This window comes from Podarcis tiliguerta, assembly GCF_965153285.1.
Source record: "Podarcis tiliguerta genome assembly, chromosome: 2".
NCBI lineage: Eukaryota > Metazoa > Chordata > Lepidosauria > Squamata > Lacertidae > Podarcis > Podarcis tiliguerta.
Window position 1 is genome coordinate 8,244,322 of NC_139535.1, and position 18,384 is coordinate 8,262,705.

Genomic DNA, 18,384 nt, shown 5'->3' on the forward strand with positions numbered 1-18,384 from the left:
GAGCAGTACCTATTCATCTACTTGTACTTTGACGTGGTCTTTCGAGCTGCCAAGTTGGCAGGAGCAGGGACCGAACAACGGGAGCTCACCCCGTCGCGGGGATTTGAACCACGACCTTCTGATTGGCAAGTCCTAGGCTCTGTGGTTTAGACCACAGCGCCACCCCTGAGTTGGCCACGACTGGACCTAATTTCTGGGAAACCCTCTAGGGAGAGACAATAGAACAATAGAAATACTGGAATTAAAGGACTTGTTCAATTCAAAGCTCCCCTCCCTTCTCCATTCGAATGCATTGACTTAACTTAGTACAAAGACCCTAGATTGCAATGGTTAAATAGCTCCCCAAGCTCCAACAAGGAACTGACCAAACACTGTCAAGGAACCCAGACACCCCGCGACTTAAGGACAGGTGTGACGGACAGCAGAGCCAGGCCAGAGTCTGCCGGTGCAGTCTCCCTGAAATTCGGTCAAGAGTGCAGGAGCCTCTCACCGATTGGCTGCAAAGTCACAGAAGGGGAGGAGCAGAACTTTGAGAGGGAGGATAAAAAGAGATGTTTCTGAGGGGGAGAGATAGATAGGGCTAAGGGTCAGGTTAAGAGATGGGGCTTGATTTGAGAAGATAGGGATGGATTTGAGAAGAGAGAGGGCTTAAAGGTAAAGGTAAAGGTACCCCTGTCCGTACGGGCCAGTCTTGACAGACTCTAGGGTTGTGCGCCCATCTCACTCAAGAGGCCGGGAGCCAGCGCTGTCCGAAGACACTTCCGGGTCACGTGGCCAGCGTGACATCGCTGCTCTGGCGAGCCAGAGCCGCACACGGAAACGCAGTTTACCTTCCCACTAGTAAGCGGTCCCTATTTATCTACTTGCGCTCGGGAGTGCTTTCGAACTGCTAGGTTGGCAGGCGCTGGGACCAAACGACGGGAGCGCACCCCGCCGCGGGGATTCGAACCGCTGACCTTTCGATTGGCAAGCCCTAGGCGCTGAGGCTTTAACCCACAGCGCCACCCGCGTCTCCCTTTGAGAAGAGAGAGGGCTTAGGGTCAGGTTAAGACAGGGGTCCTCAAACTACGGCCCACAGGCCGGATCAGGCCCGCCAAGGTCCTAAATTCAGCGCTCGCTGCTGCTGCTGCTGTCTGGCTGGCTTCTGGCGCTGTGGGGGTCCCAGGCCAGACGTGTAGACGGCGGAGCAAGAAATGGCGGCAGTCAGGAGGCGTTGTGCGCGGGCGGTTCAGGCGGCAGGCAGCACCGCCGCCGGGGTCCCTTGTGGCTCAGTCGCCGCCCCTCCAGGTCTCCCGCTTCCCCGCTACTCTCCTTCCCATCTCACAAGCCGCAAATACCCCACCCAGCATGCCTTTGCAACCTGCCACTGTTGGAGGAGTTCGGAATGTTGTCAAGAAAAGCTCAGCCTCTTTCTCTGCGCCATTCCCACTGCACCCACGTTTTGCAGTTTTTTGGGGGGTGGGGGAGAGAAAAACGCCCGCCCATGATTATTTAGCTTTTAGCTTTTATGAACCCTAGGTGAAAATCGGGTGCCTACTTTCTTCGATTTGTGGAGAGGGGAAAAGATCGCTCTAGGAGACAGGAAAAGAGATCCTAAGTTTGCACTCACAAGCTCTGCAATTGCATATTCAATCAGTGAATGATTCTCTCCTGACCAACATAAATTAGCAGGCCCATATTTCCCATTGAGGGACATAGGTGGTGCTGTGGGTTAAACCACAGAGCCTAGGGCTTGCCAATCAGAAGGTCGGTGGTTCGAATCCCCGCAACAGGGTGAGCTCCCGTTGCTCGGTCCCTGCTCCTGCCAACCTAGCAGTTCGAAAGGACATCAAAGTGCAAGTAGATAAATAGGTACCACTCCAGTGGGAAGGCAAATAGCGTTTCCGTGCTCTGCTCTGGTTTGCCAGAAGCGGCTTAGTCATGCTGGCCACATGACCCGGAAGCTGTACGCCGGCTCCCTTGGCCAATAAAGCGAGATGATCGCCGCAACCCCAGAGTTAGCCACGACTGGACCTAACGGCCAGGGGTCCCTTTACCTTTACTATTTCCCATTGAAATACTTATACAGTGGTACCTCCGGTTAAGAACTTAATTTGTTCTGGAGGTCCATTCTTAACCTCAAACTGTGCTTAACCTGAGGTACCACTTTAGCTAATGGGGCCTCCTGCTGTCGCCCCGCCACCACTGCGCGATTTCTGTTCTCATCCTGAAGCAAAGTTCTTAACCCGAGGTACTATTTTGGGGTCAGCGGAGTATGTAACCTGATGCGTCTGTAAGCTGGAGTACCACTTTAAGTTTATGTTGATTAAAACCGTTCTTCATTTTAAATATTGTATTGTTTTCCCCCGTCCCGCCGGGCCTCAAGCTGCCCCTTTGCTGGGCAGGAGGAGGAGCCACCTCCAGGGCGCCCATGTGGGCGTCCTCGCAGCTCAGGAGCCTCTGAGTGCGTGCAGAGCGCAGACTGAGCAAGGCAGCGAGGGCATCCCCGGGCACAGCCGCCTGTGTGGGAAGCCACCTGGGGTCCAGGTGGGGTAGAGGAGGGCTTCCCGCAGCAACGGTGCCCCGTTTGCAGACACCCAGTGAGCGCTGCACCTTCTGGAGGACTAGAGTGCCAGGCTGAGCCGGGCAGACGAGAGGCAGCTGCAGAGCTCCATGGAGAGAGTCATTGGCATCTTCCAGGCTCTCATAGGCGAAGTATTGGGGCTCCTGGGGGGCCTGGCAGCTGGGGAGGAAAGGCTCCTTGACCCACTGGGACAGTGAGGGAAATCGAGCCTTTTCAGTGGAGACAGACATCACTTGACGCTCATGGAAACTGAAATGCATTTGCTGTCTTACTTATTTTGCAGCGCATTCACTCAGTTTGGCAAGTTCCTGTGTCATAGGCAAACTTGGCTGCCTCTGCCCCTAACTCTAGATCCTTTATGAGCAAGCTTAAAAGGCAGTTTCCACTTTCTATAGCTCCAGTTGGAAAACTCCCTCTTTCCCTACCATTTACCCAATTCCTCCTTTGCCTTTAATCCACATTGTTTGAACTGCAAGTCATTAGCTATAGCACGTAATGTGCATAGGAATTCATTCATATTTATTTTATTTTATTAATTTTATTAATCTTTTTCAAAATATAGTCCGGCCCACAACAGTGTCTGAGGGACAGTGAACCAGCCCCTTGCTTAAAAAGTTTGAGGACCCCTGGCTTAGAGAGTGGGTAACTGAGGAAAAGTGCCCCTCGTGAACCAAGGTGTTAATGGGTGAAGGAAGCTGTATGGTGTTAAAAGTATTTTGTGGCAGAGAGCAGTCCAAAATCAGAGGCTGGAGAGGAGCCAAGAGGCAGAGATGGGTCAGGCTAGTGAATAAGTTAGGGGGTCTCCCCCTCCTGCTCTGAGCAGCTCCCCTCCCCCTTGATCTCTCAGAATCTGCAAAGGGATGAAGAGGGTGGAGCACAGGCAGATAAGGCGAAGAAATCTCAGGTTGCTTGGGAGAGGAGCAGACTTAGGGAGCCTGTGGGAAATAGCTGAATGCTTCTCCATGAAAGAAGCAGCAAATCCTGGCTTATAGAAAGCCAGCATGTCAGGGAACAGACCAGGACAGAACCTTTTCCCCTGGAATTTGTGGAAACTGCCAAGAGGGCAAATCCTATGCTAGGGGTTATTAACAACCTACGAATGACCCTGTTGGATCAACCAGGTGCAGAGTGGCTGGGACAACCCAGTCAGATGGATGGGGTACAATAAATAAATGATTAGTGTTAGTATTTGCTTCCACTGCCTGAAGCATAGCTGTCAGCTTTTCCCTTTTTTTTAAGGGAAATTCCCTTATTCCAAATAGGATTCCTCGCAAGAAAAGGGAAAAGTTGACAGCTATGGCCTGAAGTGGCTGCCTCCGTCTGCCTCATGGACTGTAGAGTCCTTTTCGCAGTTGCCGCAAATTCAGTGGCGTAGCGTGGGGGGTGCAGGGGGGGCCGGCCGCACCGGGCGCAACATCTGGGGGTTAGGGTTAGGGGGCGCAAATCCACGGGTTAGGGGGTGCAAATTACTTGCCTTGCCCCGGGTGCTGACAACCCACACTACGCCACTGCGCAAATTTAAATTCCAGGTACCAGGGGAGAAAGGTTTTGTTTTCCCCTGTTCCCTGGCAAGCTAGCTTTCTATAAGCAAGGAGCTACTGCTTCTCTCATGGAGAGGCATTCAGCTATTTTACACACACCTGAAATCACCCGCCTTTCCTGCTCTCTCTCTCTCTGAAGGATGCCAAAAAGAGGCAGCTCCCTCCCTATTTGTCCTTCAATGGTTAACAGCAGCAACAGCATCTGAGCCCACATTCCTAGAGCAGAAGATTGCGAAGAAGAGGAGGAGATTTGGGGAGGGGGGGGAGAGAGAGAGAGGGTATGTGCCCCTTTCCTCTTCCGCAGATCTGAAAGGGGGGAAATGCAAAGTGTTCCACGTGAGTTTCTTCTTGATTTCGCAGAGATGCTGAAGGCAGCCGCAGGGAGGGAAATGCAAGATTAAGGCAAATAATTCCGCGTGCTGGGGAAAGCAGGACTCCCGCAAGAGCTCTTCCCCTAATCGAATTTTTAGGCTCATTGAAGAGATGCGCTCCGGGCACTGAGAGATCCAGGTAGGTTAATCACTCCACAGGTAAGCATCCGTCCATTATCTCCCCCCAACCTACAACTGCTTCTGGTTTCCTGTGTTGGGGACTTTCTTCACTAGTAACCTGCAATCATTTCCTTATGCTGCATAAATTAAGGTTGCCACTTTCCACATCTCTCTCTTCGCTCCTGTGCCTTCAAAAGACTCCAGAAAGGCATAAACGAAGCTTTTCCACAAATGGAAAGGGGGCCGGGGTGGGGAGTGTTAACGGAGAAATCGGAGGGCTCCCTTGGACAAAAAACAAGGACACCAGCCAGGAATACCAGAGCCAAACAGCAGCCAGTAGGCTTGGTCTTTATTGAAGACTGTTGTGACAGGACTCCCACCTGCCACCAGGTGGAACAAGATGGAAGCCCCGAACAAAAGAGAACCCAAACTTTTATTAGCTGCTAATCCCCATGTTACACCCCCCCCCCAAACTACATCACTCCTACATCATGAAAGGGGAGGTCTGGTGGCAGTAATCTGAGCACCCTGGACCCTGCCCCATGGTTCTCCTTGCCCTCCACCAAACACCCATTAAGAAAGACATCTTTACATTTCCCTGTTTCCCAGCCAAGTTAATCACACCCTTTTGTCTTCATCTGGGTTTGCTATTTCTTGAATGGCACTCAGGTATCAGGATGCCAGGGATTATCACTCAGGCAGAGGGGCTGCTGAGTAGCTGAGCTCACATGTCGATATGAATTTCTGAAGTTTTCCCAGTGAGCCAGTACATAGATACATTTATCAGTGAATTCTTACATTTGGTATTGTGCAGCAGAGGCCCTTTGAATAGATATGATGAAGTGTTTTGTGGGGACAAAAAACAAGTCACCAAAGCGATTGTGCTGATTTTGGTAGTGGGCTGCGTGTGCATGATATCTGCTGGAGGGGCAACCCCCCCCCCCAACCTATTCATATATTCCTGCAACAGGAGGCTCTCATGCCACATTGCCAGGTACCTGGTAGTGAATGTTAAACTGCACAGGAGCAAGGCCAGGGGGAAAAACAACAACGTTGGCAATCCTAATCAATTTTACGTGCTCAAGAAATGGAAGGCGGAATTGAGAGGAGGAGTTCCCAGCAAGTTGGACCCAGAAGCATCACTGCAGTGGAGGTGGGATGTACGGTAGCTATTGTGGCAAGCAGCCATTGATAGCCATCTCCTCTATGAATCTGCCCAGTTCTATTTTAACGCCATCCAAGTTTGTGGCTGTCGCTGCCTCTTGTGGAAGAGAGTTCCATCGTTTCATAATCTGCTGTGTGAACAAGGCCTTCTTTTTGTCTTGCCCTGAATGTTCCAACCTTCAACTTCAACTGGATGAGCTTGAATTCAGGCAAAAAAGTTCCTCTTTAACCGGGCCTTTGCTTGATTGTCATCCGATGCCCTTTGAAAAAGTGTTGGGTGGCGGCGGCTATTGGGTTGTTTTTATTTTGATTGTGTATGTTGTGGTTTTATATTGTAATTTTATCCTGTGAACTGCCCTGAGACCTGTGGGTATATGGGTGGTATACAAATTTAATCAGTAAATAAATAAAAATAAAATAAAACCCTACTTTAAATATGCACACCCTGCAAAATTTTATATACCTCTTTTGTATGTGTCTCTGCCTCCCTTCCACATGTACTTATCCTTTTTTCGTAAATAATAAGTCACAAATGTTGTAACCTTTCCTCATAAGGGAGTTTCTCCAACCCCCTCGATCATTTCCGTTGCTCATTTCTGAACCATTTCCCCCAACTCTCCTTATACCCCCTTTGAGGTGAAAGTTGCAAATAGTGGGACGCTTTTTATCTTTCCTCATAGGTTGTGGAATGGCATCTGAAATGTTTTCCAGACCCTCTCCCCTTTGCATTGGAATGGAGGCAGGTGCTCGGGAGTCACCACAGGTAGGGGGGATACTCCTTATTGATATATATATATATATTTATTGGTTTTGGTGTCCTCGGGTGTCTTCCCGTGTAAAAGTTGGGGTGTCTAGGCGACGTTTCGACGAGGTCTCACTCGTCATCTTCAGGCTGGTGCTTTCGGCTTCTTGTTACTGGAACAGAGCAGGATCTCAGTGTTTGAGTTCCTATAAATACTGTTGAGGAGGTGTGGTGTATAGCCTCCAATGTTCTGGGCAGAGAGGAGGTTCCCAGGCTGGTGTGCCTTTTCTTCTTTTGTTCCTTAATTACTTGAGGGATATCTTGAGTGATTTCTTGAGTGATTTCCTGAATCCCACTTAGGTGGGTCATTAGGTGTGGATTAGTTGCTAAAGCCTTCGTGTCTTGAACTCTTGAACTTTGTGAAGAGTTTTTCTGAGAAGATGGCTGTACTGCACTTGGTTGTGCTCTGGCTTGGCTTCGTGTATAGGGGCGAGCTGTGGTTTTGTGGCCTGTGCCAGCCAGATCTGTGTAGGGATTGCAGGGGGGTGCAGCATCCGGAGGTGCCACCCTGGTTTGGCTACTGGATGGTGTCTGTAATTTATCTGTGGAGAGGGTCTGGGTTTGGGTCTGGTGTGGTTGATTGGTGATGGCGTTCTGTGTGCCTCTGGATCTGGTGTCAGATTTTGTGGGGAGGGCTAATTTCCAGATGTCTGGCAAGCGGGATGTGTCGTCACGCTTGTTCATGTTGTGAGGGTGTTTCTCTATCTCGATGGCTTCCATGATTATTCTCTTGTGGTGATGTTCCATGTTAAAGAGCAATTTGGAATCTGCAAAATTAATTTCGTGTCCTGTTTCTTTCATGTGTTGGAAAAGAGAGGAAGTTTTTTCTTCTTTTTTGACGGCATTCTTGTGTTCTGCGATCCGTGCATTTATTCGTCTGTTTGTTTGTCCAATGTACGTGGCTGGGCAGACTTTGCAGGGTATTTCATAGACCCCTTGGTTTTCCAACTGAATTTTATCCTTGGGGTTTCTGAGGATATTGGCTATTTTTTGGTTGGTGCAAAAGGCTGTTTTGATATTGTGTTTATGGAGGATTTTGCTAATTTTATCTGTAGTGCCCTTGATATAAGGAAGGAGGGCTATGCCATTGTTTTCTTCTGTGTCTTGGTTTTTGGGGGGTGTTTCTTTTTGGATTAGCTTCGTAACCCTGTTTTGCTGGTATCCATTGGCAATTAACACATTTGAGAGATTCTGTAACTCAGTTGTCAAGTGGTCTTCGTCAGCCAGGCGTTTGGTTCTGGAGATGAGAGTCTTGGCTACGGAGTTTATTTGTGCAGGGTGGTGGTGTGATTGTGCATGTAAGTAGCGGTTGGTGTGTGTTTTTTTCCGGTAGATAGTGTGTCCTAGGGAGCCATCAGGTTTTTTGTAGATTAGGACGTCAAGGAAGGGAAGTTGGTTGTTGGTTTCTATTTCCATAGTGAATTGTATTTTGGGGTGTAGGCTGTTGAGATGTGTGAGGAAGCTATCCAGTTTTTCCTTCCCGTGTGGCCAAATTACAAAGGTGTCGTCAACATATCTGAGCCAAAGTTTGGGTTTGTGTTCTGACTTGTCTAAAGCATTGGTTTCAAAGTGTTCCATGTGCAGGTTAGCGATGACCGGTGAGAGGGGTGATCCCATAGGTGCTCCTTCTATCTGTTTGTATCTTTGTCCATTGTGGATGAAGTACGTGTTGGTTAGGCAGTGGTTGGTCAGGTCCAAGATGTATTCGGGGGGATTGTATTTGTTTTGAATGGCTGTCAAGGCTTCATTAATGGGCACTTGTGTGAAGAGAGATACAACATCGAAGCTCACAAGTAGGTCATTGGGTTGTAGGTTTTGCTTCTTTATTGTTTCTATGAACTGGAAGGAGTTTGGAACGTGTGAAGAGATGGATTCTGCATAGGGCTGAAGTTGCTTGGCGAGAAATTTAGCGAGATTTTGTAGAGGTGAGCCTATGGAGCTGAATCTCGCTAAATTTCTCGCCAAGCAACTTCAGCCCTATGCAGAATCCATCTCTTCACACGTTCCAAACTCCTTCCAGTTCATAGAAACAATAAAGAAGCAAAACCTACAACCCAATGACCTACTTGTGAGCTTCGATGTTGTATCTCTCTTCACACAAGTGCCCATTAATGAAGCCTTGACAGCCATTCAAAACAAATACAATCCCCCCGAATACATCTTGGACCTGACCAACCACTGCCTAACCAACACGTACTTCATCCACAATGGACAAAGATACAAACAGATAGAAGGAGCACCTATGGGATCACCCCTCTCACCGGTCATCGCTAACCTGTACATGGAACACTTTGAAACCAATGCTTTAGACAAGTCAGAACACAAACCCAAACTTTGGCTCAGATATGTTGACGACACCTTTGTAATTTGGCCACACGGGAAGGAAAAACTGGATAGCTTCCTCACACATCTCAACAGCCTACACCCCAAAATACAATTCACTATGGAAATAGAAACCAACAACCAACTTCCCTTCCTTGACGTCCTAATCTACAAAAAACCTGATGGCTCCCTAGGACACACTATCTACCGGAAAAAAACACACACCAACCGCTACTTACATGCACAATCACACCACCACCCTGCACAAATAAACTCCGTAGCCAAGACTCTCATCTCCAGAACCAAACGCCTGGCTGACGAAGACCACTTGACAACTGAGTTACAGAATCTCTCAAATGTGTTAATTGCCAATGGATACCAGCAAAACAGGGTTACGAAGCTAATCCAAAAAGAAACACCCCCCAAAAACCAAGACACAGAAGAAAACAATGGCATAGCCCTCCTTCCTTATATCAAGGGCACTACAGATAAAATTAGCAAAATCCTCCATAAACACAATATCAAAACAGCCTTTTGCACCAACCAAAAAATAGCCAATATCCTCAGAAACCCCAAGGATAAAATTCAGTTGGAAAACCAAGGGGTCTATGAAATACCCTGCAAAGTCTGCCCAGCCACGTACATTGGACAAACAAACAGACGAATAAATGCACGGATCGCAGAACACAAGAATGCCGTCAAAAAAGAAGAAAAAACTTCCTCTCTTTTCCAACACATGAAAGAAACAGGACACGAAATTAATTTTGCAGATTCCAAATTGCTCTTTAACATGGAACATCACCACAAGAGAATAATCATGGAAGCCATCGAGATAGAGAAACACCCTCACAACATGAACAAGCGTGACGACACATCCCGCTTGCCAGACATCTGGAAATTAGCCCTCCCCACAAAATCTGACACCAGATCCAGAGGCACACAGAACGCCATCACCAATCAACCACACCAGACCCAAACCCAGACCCTCTCCACAGATAAATTACAGACACCATCCAGTAGCCAAACCAGGGTGGCACCTCCGGATGCTGCACCCCCCTGCAATCCCTACACAGATCTGGCTGGCACAGGCCACAAAACCACAGCTCGCCCCTATACACGAAGCCAAGCCAGAGCACAACCAAGTGCAGTACAGCCATCTTCTCAGAAAAACTCTTCACAAAGTTCAAGAGTTCAAGACACGAAGGCTTTAGCAACTAATCCACACCTAATGACCCACCTAAGTGGGATTCAGGAAATCACTCAAGAAATCACTCAAGATATCCCTCAAGTAATTAAGGAACAAAAGAAGAAAAGGCACACCAGCCTGGGAACCTCCTCTCTGCCCAGAACATTGGAGGCTATACACCACACCTCCTCAACAGTATTTATAGGAACTCAAACACTGAGATCCTGCTCTGTTCCAGTAACAAGAAGCCGAAAGCACCAGCCTGAAGATGACGAGTGAGACCTCGTCGAAACGTCGCCTAGACACCCCAACTTTTACACGGGAAGACACCCGAGGACACCAAAACCTGCATTCCTGTACCCGTGAAAATCTACGAAAGCATATATTTATTGATATATATACAGTGGTACCTCGGTTTTCAAGCATATCGGAAGCTGAACACCCGGATGTGAATGCTTCCATTTTCGAACGCGCCTCAGAAGTTGAACGGCTTCCGCTGCATCCCCCCCCCCCAAAAGTTCTCCTTTGACTTTGCCAACAGCCCACTGTGTCTCGGTTGTCGAACGTTTCGGAAGTTGAACGGTCTTCTGGAACGGATTACATTTGACAACCGAGGTACCACTGTAGAGTCTTACTTTGGATCTCAAACAGATTGGCTCCTGAATGATCAAAACCTGGAAGCAAGTGTTCCGGTTTTCGAACGTTCTTTTGGAAGCCAAATGTCTGACGGGGCTTCCACGGCTTCCGATTTGCCGCAGCCAATCGGAAGCCGTGCTTTGGTTTTCGAACATTTTGGAAGTCAAACGGACTTCCGGAATGGATTCCCTTTGACTTCCAAGGTACCACTGTATATATTTATCCTGCTCTTCAGCCAAAAAAGGATCTCTGAGTAGCTTACAGATCAATGAAAACAATAAGGCTTTCCCCCTCACGTTTGCAGTCTTAAAAATATTATTGATCATATTTTATATTTAAACTGCCCTTCAGCTGAAGTTTCCAAGCCGGGGTTCAAAAATCCCTTCAAATCATTAGTGAGGGAGAAGCACTTTTCACACCCGGCCTGTGAATATTGACGAGGGAGGGACATTTCTTCTTATTTTCCAGGGACCAGTGGCTTTTGAGGAGGTGGCTCTCTATTTCACTGGGGAGGAATGGGCCCTGATGGAGCCCAGCCAGAGGGCTCTGTATCGGGAGGTGATGCTGGAGATTCTTGGGATGGTGACCACCTTAGGTAAGTATCCCTTTGGTCTTTCTTTAGAGATGCTGAAGGTATGAACTCCCCTCAGCAGTCCTATTTGCCCAACAAGTAACATCCATCTCTGGGTGACCCCGTCTCGCCCTTACAGAAGCCATGCCAGTTCTGCACGAGCAAGGCTTGTTCTTCCGTATGCTTTGTAATGTTGGGCAGGATTCATCTCACAAGACCCGTAAGATGAAGCCCTGTGCATGGACCTCTGCTTGTGCAACAGGGCTTCTGTGGCGGATGGTGTCGGCTTGCATTTCTTAGTGCAGAAAGTGCTGATCTGATGTGTAGAGATCTTTCCTCTTCTAATTAATTCAAGAGGGTTCTGGAAGCTTCTCTGTGTAAAAGAATCATAGAATCATAGAGTTGGAAGAGACCACAAGGGCCATCGAGTCCAACCCCCTGCCAAGCAGGAAACACCATCAGAGCACTCCTGACATATGGTTGTCAAGCCTCTGCTTAAAGACCTCCAAAGAAGGAGACTCCACCACACTCCTTGGCAGCAAATTCCACTGTCAAACAGCTCTTACTGTCAGGAAGTTCTTCCTAATGTTTAGGTGGAATCTTCTTTCTTGTAGTTTGGATCCATTGCTCCGTGTCCGCTTCTCTGGAGCAGCAGAAAACAACCTTTCTCCCTCCTCTATGTGACATCCTTTTATATATTTGAACATGGCTATCATATCACCCCTTAACCTCCTCTTCTCCAGGCTAAACATGCCCAGCTCCCTTAGCCGTTCCTCATAAGGCATCGTTTCCAGGCCTTTGACCATTTTGGTTGCCCTCCTCTGGACACGTTCCAGTTTGTCAGTGTCCTTCTTGAACTGTGGTGCCCAGAACTGGACACAGTACTCCAGGTGAGGTCTGACCAGAGCAGAATACAGTGGCACTATTACTTCCCTTGATCTAGATGCTATACTCCTATTGATGCAGCCCAGAATTGCATTGGCTTTTTTAGCTGCCGTGTCACACTGTTGGCTCATGTCAAGTTTGTGGTCAACCAAGACTCCTAGATCCTTTTCACATGTACTGCTCTCAAGCCAGGTGTCACCCATCTTGTATTTGTGGTAGAAGGTTCATGGTGTTTGGGTTATTCCTTCAGAGAAGCTGAGTACAGCTGGTTTAAACTGGTTCTCTTATCTCTTTGAGCGGTGAGTGATTTGCTGTCGGCTTGTTCTGTGAAGGTAGTTAGAGGCAACTTCCTGAGCTCCTGGTCCGTTGGAGAGGGGTTGTGGCTTAGTATTAGAGCAACAGAGCTTCTGCTTTGATTACCTGGCATCTCCAGGTAAGACAGGGAATACCCCAATTCCAGCTCCAGAAAACAGCTGCTAGTCAGTGTAAACAATGCTGAGCAAAATGGTTCAGTGGTGTGTGACTCAATATAAGGCATTTTTCTTAAGTGATTCATACAGAGATGAAAACAGGCAGCCAACCCCCTAGCTGTTTCCCTCCCTACTTTCTCTTTGGAAGACCCCACAGAGGGATAAGAGATTACAGTGGTACCTCAGGTTACAGACACTTCAGGTTACAGACTCCGCTACCCCAGAAATAGTACCTCGGGTTAAGAACTTTGCTTCAGGATAAGAACAGAAATTGTGCTCCAGCGGTGTGGCGGCAGCTGGAGGCCCCATTAGCTAAAGTGGTACCTCAGGTTAAGAACAGTTTCAGGTTAAGAACGGACCTCCAGAACGAATTAAGTTCATAACCTGAGGTGTTGTTGTTTAGTCGTTTAGTTGTTTCCGACTCTTTGTGACCCCATGGACCAGAGCACGCCAGGCCCTCCTGTCTTCCACTGCCTCCCACAGTTTGGTCAAACTCATGATGGTAACTTCGAGAACACTGTCCAACCATCTCGTCCTCTGTCGTCCCCTTCTCCTTGTGCCCTACATCTTTCCCAACATCAGGGTCTTTTCCAGGGAGTCTTCTCTTCTCATGAGGTGGCCAAAGTCTTGGAGCCTCAGCTTCAGGATCTGTCCTTCCAGTGAGCACTCAGGGCTGATTTCCTTCAGAACGGAGAGGTGTGATCTTCTTGCAGTCCATGGGACTCTCAAGAGTCTCCTCCAGCAGCATAATTCAAAAGCATAAATTCTTCGGCGATCAGCCTTCTTTATGGTCCAGCTCTCACTTCCATACATCACTATAACCCGAGACCACTGTACAATTGTCTTTTCATACTCTGGTATTCCCAGAATAGCCTTCTCGGATCAGGCCAGGAGATGCTTTAGCTGAGATTCCTGCTTTGAAGGGGGTTGGTCTAGATGACCCGTGAGTCCCTTCCAGCTCTAAGATTCTATGAGTCCAGCCTCCTGTTCTTACAGTGGCCAGCCAGATGGCCCAGTGGAAGCCCATAAGCATAAGAGCCCTCTCCCCTTCTGCCGTTTCCAGAAACTGATGTTCAGAGCCTTCTGTGCTGGGCCCGGGGGTAACCCGAGCGATGTGGTCCAGGTCCAGTCCCGAATCCAAAGGGTCCGCGAGGAGTCAGTCCAACAGGGCCAAGGCAGGAAACCAGGCAGGAAACCAGGCAAGGTCAGGCACAGGGTCTCAGGCAGGTTCTAGCAAACAGCAATGTTGCTCCCGCAACCTGGGTCAGGGTAACAGCCAGTCCTGATCCCCAGGTGACTCACCTCCCTGTCTCACCCAAAGGCGAGCACTCTTCCTGCGAGTACTCAGGTCTCTCCTCTCAGACCTCAGTCTCTGCAGCTCGGGAGATGTCGGTGGGTTACTAGACCCAGAGGCCGCCTCAGCCTCCCCTGACCCAACTGGTAGTGGAGCAGCTGTAAGTGATTACCCAGCTGGAGGCAACGAGGTAATCCCCGCACCTGGAGCCAGGGCAGGCTCAGGCCCCTGACTCGGCCCAGCGGGTGCTTGTTGCAGGGGAACCTGTGCAGACTGGGGCTCTTCAGAATCAGACCCCAGACTAGGTTCAGATGCCGTCTGAGGCAAAGGATCCTGTGCGGACTGAGACTCCTCTGGTTCCGAGTCTGAGCCCGAGTCCCAGGCCGTCACACCTTCCAACAGTGGAGACCCTTCGCGGTCCACGGAGGCAGAGCCTAACCTTCATCCTGGGAATCTGATAGACTTGTCCTCCCACAACAATCAGTTCTGCTTTTCCCTTGATCAGAGGGTTTATCCGGTTTTCTCCTTATATTCCAGCAGGTTACGTCTGGGAGAGTGAGAACGAGGGAGCAGAGTTGGGCGTGTCATTGCAAACAGCCAAGGCTCAGTACAGTGGGGAGAATTTGGAGGCTCGAGATGGAGCAAGGAAGCAGGAGGAGAAACAAACTCAGACGCAGGGGGAGAAATCTGCCGCTTGTCAGTATGGTGATGCCCCAAAACAACACACAACGTGCAGAGGAAAGAAAAGGATCAAGTGTGCCGAGTGTGGAAAAGCCTTCAGTTGCCAGTCAGCATTTAATCTGCACCAGAGAACTCACACAGGAGAAAAGCCTTACATGTGCCCACAATGCGGAAAGAGCTTCAACAGGCACGACAACCTTGCTTCGCATCAGAGAATTCACACTGGAGAGAAACCGTACGCCTGCTCCGTTTGTGGGAAAAGGTTCAGCCACAGTGCAAGCCTTACTTCTCATCAGAGAATCCACACAGGGGAGAAACCGTATAAATGCTTGGAGTGTGGCAAGAGCTTCAGCCGGTGCGACTCCCTTACTTCCCATCAGAGAATCCACGCGGAGGAGAAACCGTATAAATGCGCCGTCTGCGGAAGGAGCTTCCGTCAGAGCGCAAGCCTCACTTGTCACCAGAGAAACCACACCGGGGAGAAGCCGTACAAATGCCTGGAGTGCGGAAAGAGCTTCAGCTGGGATAAGTCCCTTATTGCACATCAGAGAATTCACACGGGGGAGAAACCCTACAAATGCTTGGAGTGCGGAAAGAGATTTAGGTGGAGCCGGCTTTTTACGGCACATCAACGCATTCATGCTGGAGAGAAACTGTATCCGTGTGCAGACTTTGACGAAAGCTTCTGCCAGAACGCAAATCTTCCTTCCTATCGAAGAATCCATCCGCCGGAAAAGCTGCGCAAGTGCTTCGTGTGCGGAAAGAGCTTGAGTCAGAACGACTCCCAGATTTTGCATCAAAGCTTACACCCGGGAGAGGAGCTGTACAGTTGCTCAGAGTGTGACGAGAGTCTATCTTGCAAATCGTATCTTGTAAACCGTCACATAACTAATGCTGGCGAGAAACAGTACGAGTGCGGAGGAAGTTGCGGTGCGAGCTCAGGCCTTGCTTTCCATCAAGTGGTTCACGCAAGGGAGAAATTGTATAAATGTCTGGAGTGTGGGAAGAAGTTTGGCCGGAGTGACCACCTTCGTAGACATCAGATTATCCACGCGAGGCAGGAGCAATAGATGTGCTCGCGCGGGCGGAAAATGTTTGCTTTTGAAGCTCGCTTCTCCACCCAACTCCGTAGATTGCTAGTTGGGGGAATCTTGAGGAATGTCTGAGATGTGGGGAAAGTATTGAGGGAGCTCACCTCTCCTTACCGATAGAAGCCTCCAGAGGACATGAGCAGAATCATACAAACACAAGAGGAATATAAGAATATCATACGGAATCAGATCTTTGGCCCGTTTAGCTCATCAGTGCTGTCTGACAGAGGTTTTCCAGGGAGGAGTCCATCTTGGCCGTCCCTGGAGAGACCATTGAGGGTTGAGCTTGATAGATGCTCAACCACATAAGAACACAGGAAGCTGTTTTATTTTGATCCACACCTTTGGCCTATCTAGCTCAGTATTGCCTACACTGGCTGTCAGCTGTTCTCCAGGGTTTCAGGCAGGGGTCTTTCTGAGCCCTGCCTGAAGATGCTGAGGATTGGACCTACTGCTCCACACGCTATATAGCTCTACCACTGAGCTTTGGCCCTGTGAAACGCCTGCTTTTATATATGTATTGTCATGTCTCTTCCAACAAGAACCTCAAATGAACTTCAGCTCAAAGTACAGTGGTACCTCGGGTTACAGACGCTTCAGGTTACAGACTCTGCAAACCTAGAAATAGTACCTCGGGTTAAGATCTTTGCTTCAGGATGAGAACAGAAATCGCGTGGTGGCGGCAGCGAAAGGCCCCATTAGCTAAAGTAGTACCTCAGGTTAATAAGGTTTCAGGTTAAGAACGGACCTCCAGAATGAACTGAGTTCTTAACCCGAGGTACCACTGTACTGTCACAGCCTGGATGTGAGGAACAGGGCCTTGTTTCCGGTGGTACCACCGCATCATCTGACCATTAAGAAATCTATACAGCATCAGGGGACAACCCCCCCCCCCATGTTTTTTCCTTCATTCTCTTTTTTTTTAATGTTCCTGATCGTTCTCTGCTGCTTTTTTAAAAAGCTGTTTTTAATTTTTAGTTATGCTTTTAACTTTTTTTCTCGATTTGGTTTTGCTTTAATGGATTTAGGAATGTTGGCATAATAAAGTCACCAAGAAAGCAGTTCAGACAAGTTGATATCTTAAGCATCGCAGTGTGTAAACTTGTTAAACTAAATATTATCTAGTACAATGTTTGCCGTTCTGTGCCTCTCCCTCCCACCCTGTAAACGCCCCCCCCGAAGGCCAGGCCAGCAGAACACCACAAATAAAAATGTATAATAAGCACTAAAGGTAAAGGGACCCCTGACCATTAGGTCCAGTCATGGCCGACTCTGGGGTTGCGGCGCTCATCTCGCTTTATTGGCTGAGGGAGCCGGCGTACAGCTTCCGGGTCATGTGGCCAGCATGACTAAGCCGCTTCTGGCGAACCAGAGCAGCGCACGGAAATGCCATTTACCTTCCCGCCGGAGCGGTACCTATTTATCTACTTGCACTTTGACGTGCTTTCAAATTGCTAGGTTGGCAGGAGCTGGCAACGGGAGCTCACCTTCTGATCTGCAAGTCCTAGGTTCTGTGGTTTAACCCACAGCACCACCCGCGTCCCATAATAAGCACTAAGTAGAGCTGAAAACATTTATAAGGAGCCAGATTTCGTCATGGCTAATAATTTCAGGGAACAGTTTCTTTCAGCCATCAAATGCCTGGGAGAACAGGAGAGTCTATAAAATGCTCCTAAATGTTGTTGACTTGATTTCTTACCTGCTTTTTCCCATATTGAGATCGTAGGAAGAGCCCGCAGGATCAGTCCAATGGCCCATCTGGTCCAGTTTCTGTTCCCACGGTGGCCAACAAAACCCACAAGCGGGATTTGTCCACAAGAGCCCACTCCCCTTCTGCGATTTCCAGCGATTGGTATTCAGAAGGACTAATCCTAATCCTTTTAAAGCCCTATGCGGCCTAGGACCCACGTACCTACGGGACCGCCTCTCCTGGTATGCCCCACAGAGGACCTTAAGGTTCACAAATGACAACATTTTGGAGGTCCCAGGTCGCAAGGTGGTTAGATTGGTCTCAACTAGGGCCAGGGCCTTTTCAGTACTGGCCCCGATCTGGTGGAATGCTCTGTCACAAGAGACTAGGGCCCTGTGGGACTTGACATCTTTCTGCAGGGCCTGCAAGACAGAGCTGTTCCGCCTGGCCTTCGGTTTGGTCTGACCCTTATGTTTCCCTCCCCTTATGGTTTTGATCTATGGGCTACTATTAAAATGAGGCTGCATTTTAAATTGCATTTTACCCTGTATTTTAAATTGTGTGTCCCCCCCCCATTGTTTTTTACTGTGATTTTATTGGTGTTAGCCGCCCTGAGCCCAGCTCTGGCCGGGGAGGGCGGGGTATAAATTTTTATTATTATTATTATTAAATTATTTATTTGGTTTTTTCAAGTTAAAATTTTAGTCACATATTGAACATACAACATAAAAACAAGATTCCAAGGAATCTCTTGGGACTTCCCTCCTCCCCTTTGTGGGTCCTATTGTTAATCATTTCCTTCTGCATCTTTTATAATAATCCAAATCTTTTACATCTCCATTGTGTCCAATATTCATCATTAAGCTACAAGTGATATTCCAACCCTACTAACGATTTTAACTGTTTACTGTGGTTTTTAAGATGTCAGAAATTTTCCCTGTTCCTTCTTTAAAATTTTGGTCTTCACGATTTTTTATTCTTCCGGTCATTCTGGCCA

General features: G+C 48.5%; 1 protein-coding gene across 3 annotated transcripts; it reads left to right on the forward strand.

Moving 5' to 3' along the window:
* The first annotated feature begins 1,022 nt into the window (after positions 1 to 1,022).
* On the forward strand, positions 1,023 to 16,759 carry LOC310670608 (uncharacterized protein). 3 transcript variants are annotated; one of them, XR_014507596.1, is made up of 6 exons: positions 1,023 to 1,438; positions 4,465 to 4,614; positions 6,440 to 6,522; positions 11,174 to 11,300; positions 14,463 to 16,264; positions 16,496 to 16,759. XR_014507596.1 is itself a non-coding variant. In XM_083426190.1 (5 exons), exons 3-5 carry the CDS (start codon positions 6,448 to 6,450, stop codon positions 15,674 to 15,676), a joined length of 1,416 nt encoding a protein of 471 aa, XP_083282316.1. In that variant the 5' UTR covers positions 1,023 to 1,438; positions 4,465 to 4,614; positions 6,440 to 6,447; the 3' UTR covers positions 15,677 to 16,759. The 3 variants fall into 3 exon arrangements, 2 of the variants coding, with proteins under 2 accessions (XP_083282316.1, XP_083282317.1); XM_083426190.1 differs by having other exon boundaries at positions 14,463 to 16,759; XM_083426191.1 differs by lacking the exon at positions 1,023 to 1,438 and having other exon boundaries at positions 4,083 to 4,614; positions 14,466 to 16,759.
* The last annotated feature ends 1,625 nt before the right edge of the window (positions 16,760 to 18,384 follow it).

Bases quoted from the DNA above. Each gene is read 5' to 3' on its own strand.
- LOC310670608 (XM_083426190.1), top strand. From the start codon at position 6,448: ATGGCATCTGAAATGTTTTCCAGACCCTCTCCCCTTTGCATTGGAATG. The intron at 6,523-11,173 runs GTAGGGGGGATA...CTTATTTTCCAG, and splicing joins GTGCTCGGGAGTCACCACAG to GGACCAGTGGCTTTTGAGGA. The intron at 11,301-14,462 runs GTAAGTATCCCT...CTTATATTCCAG, and splicing joins TGGGATGGTGACCACCTTAG to CAGGTTACGTCTGGGAGAGT.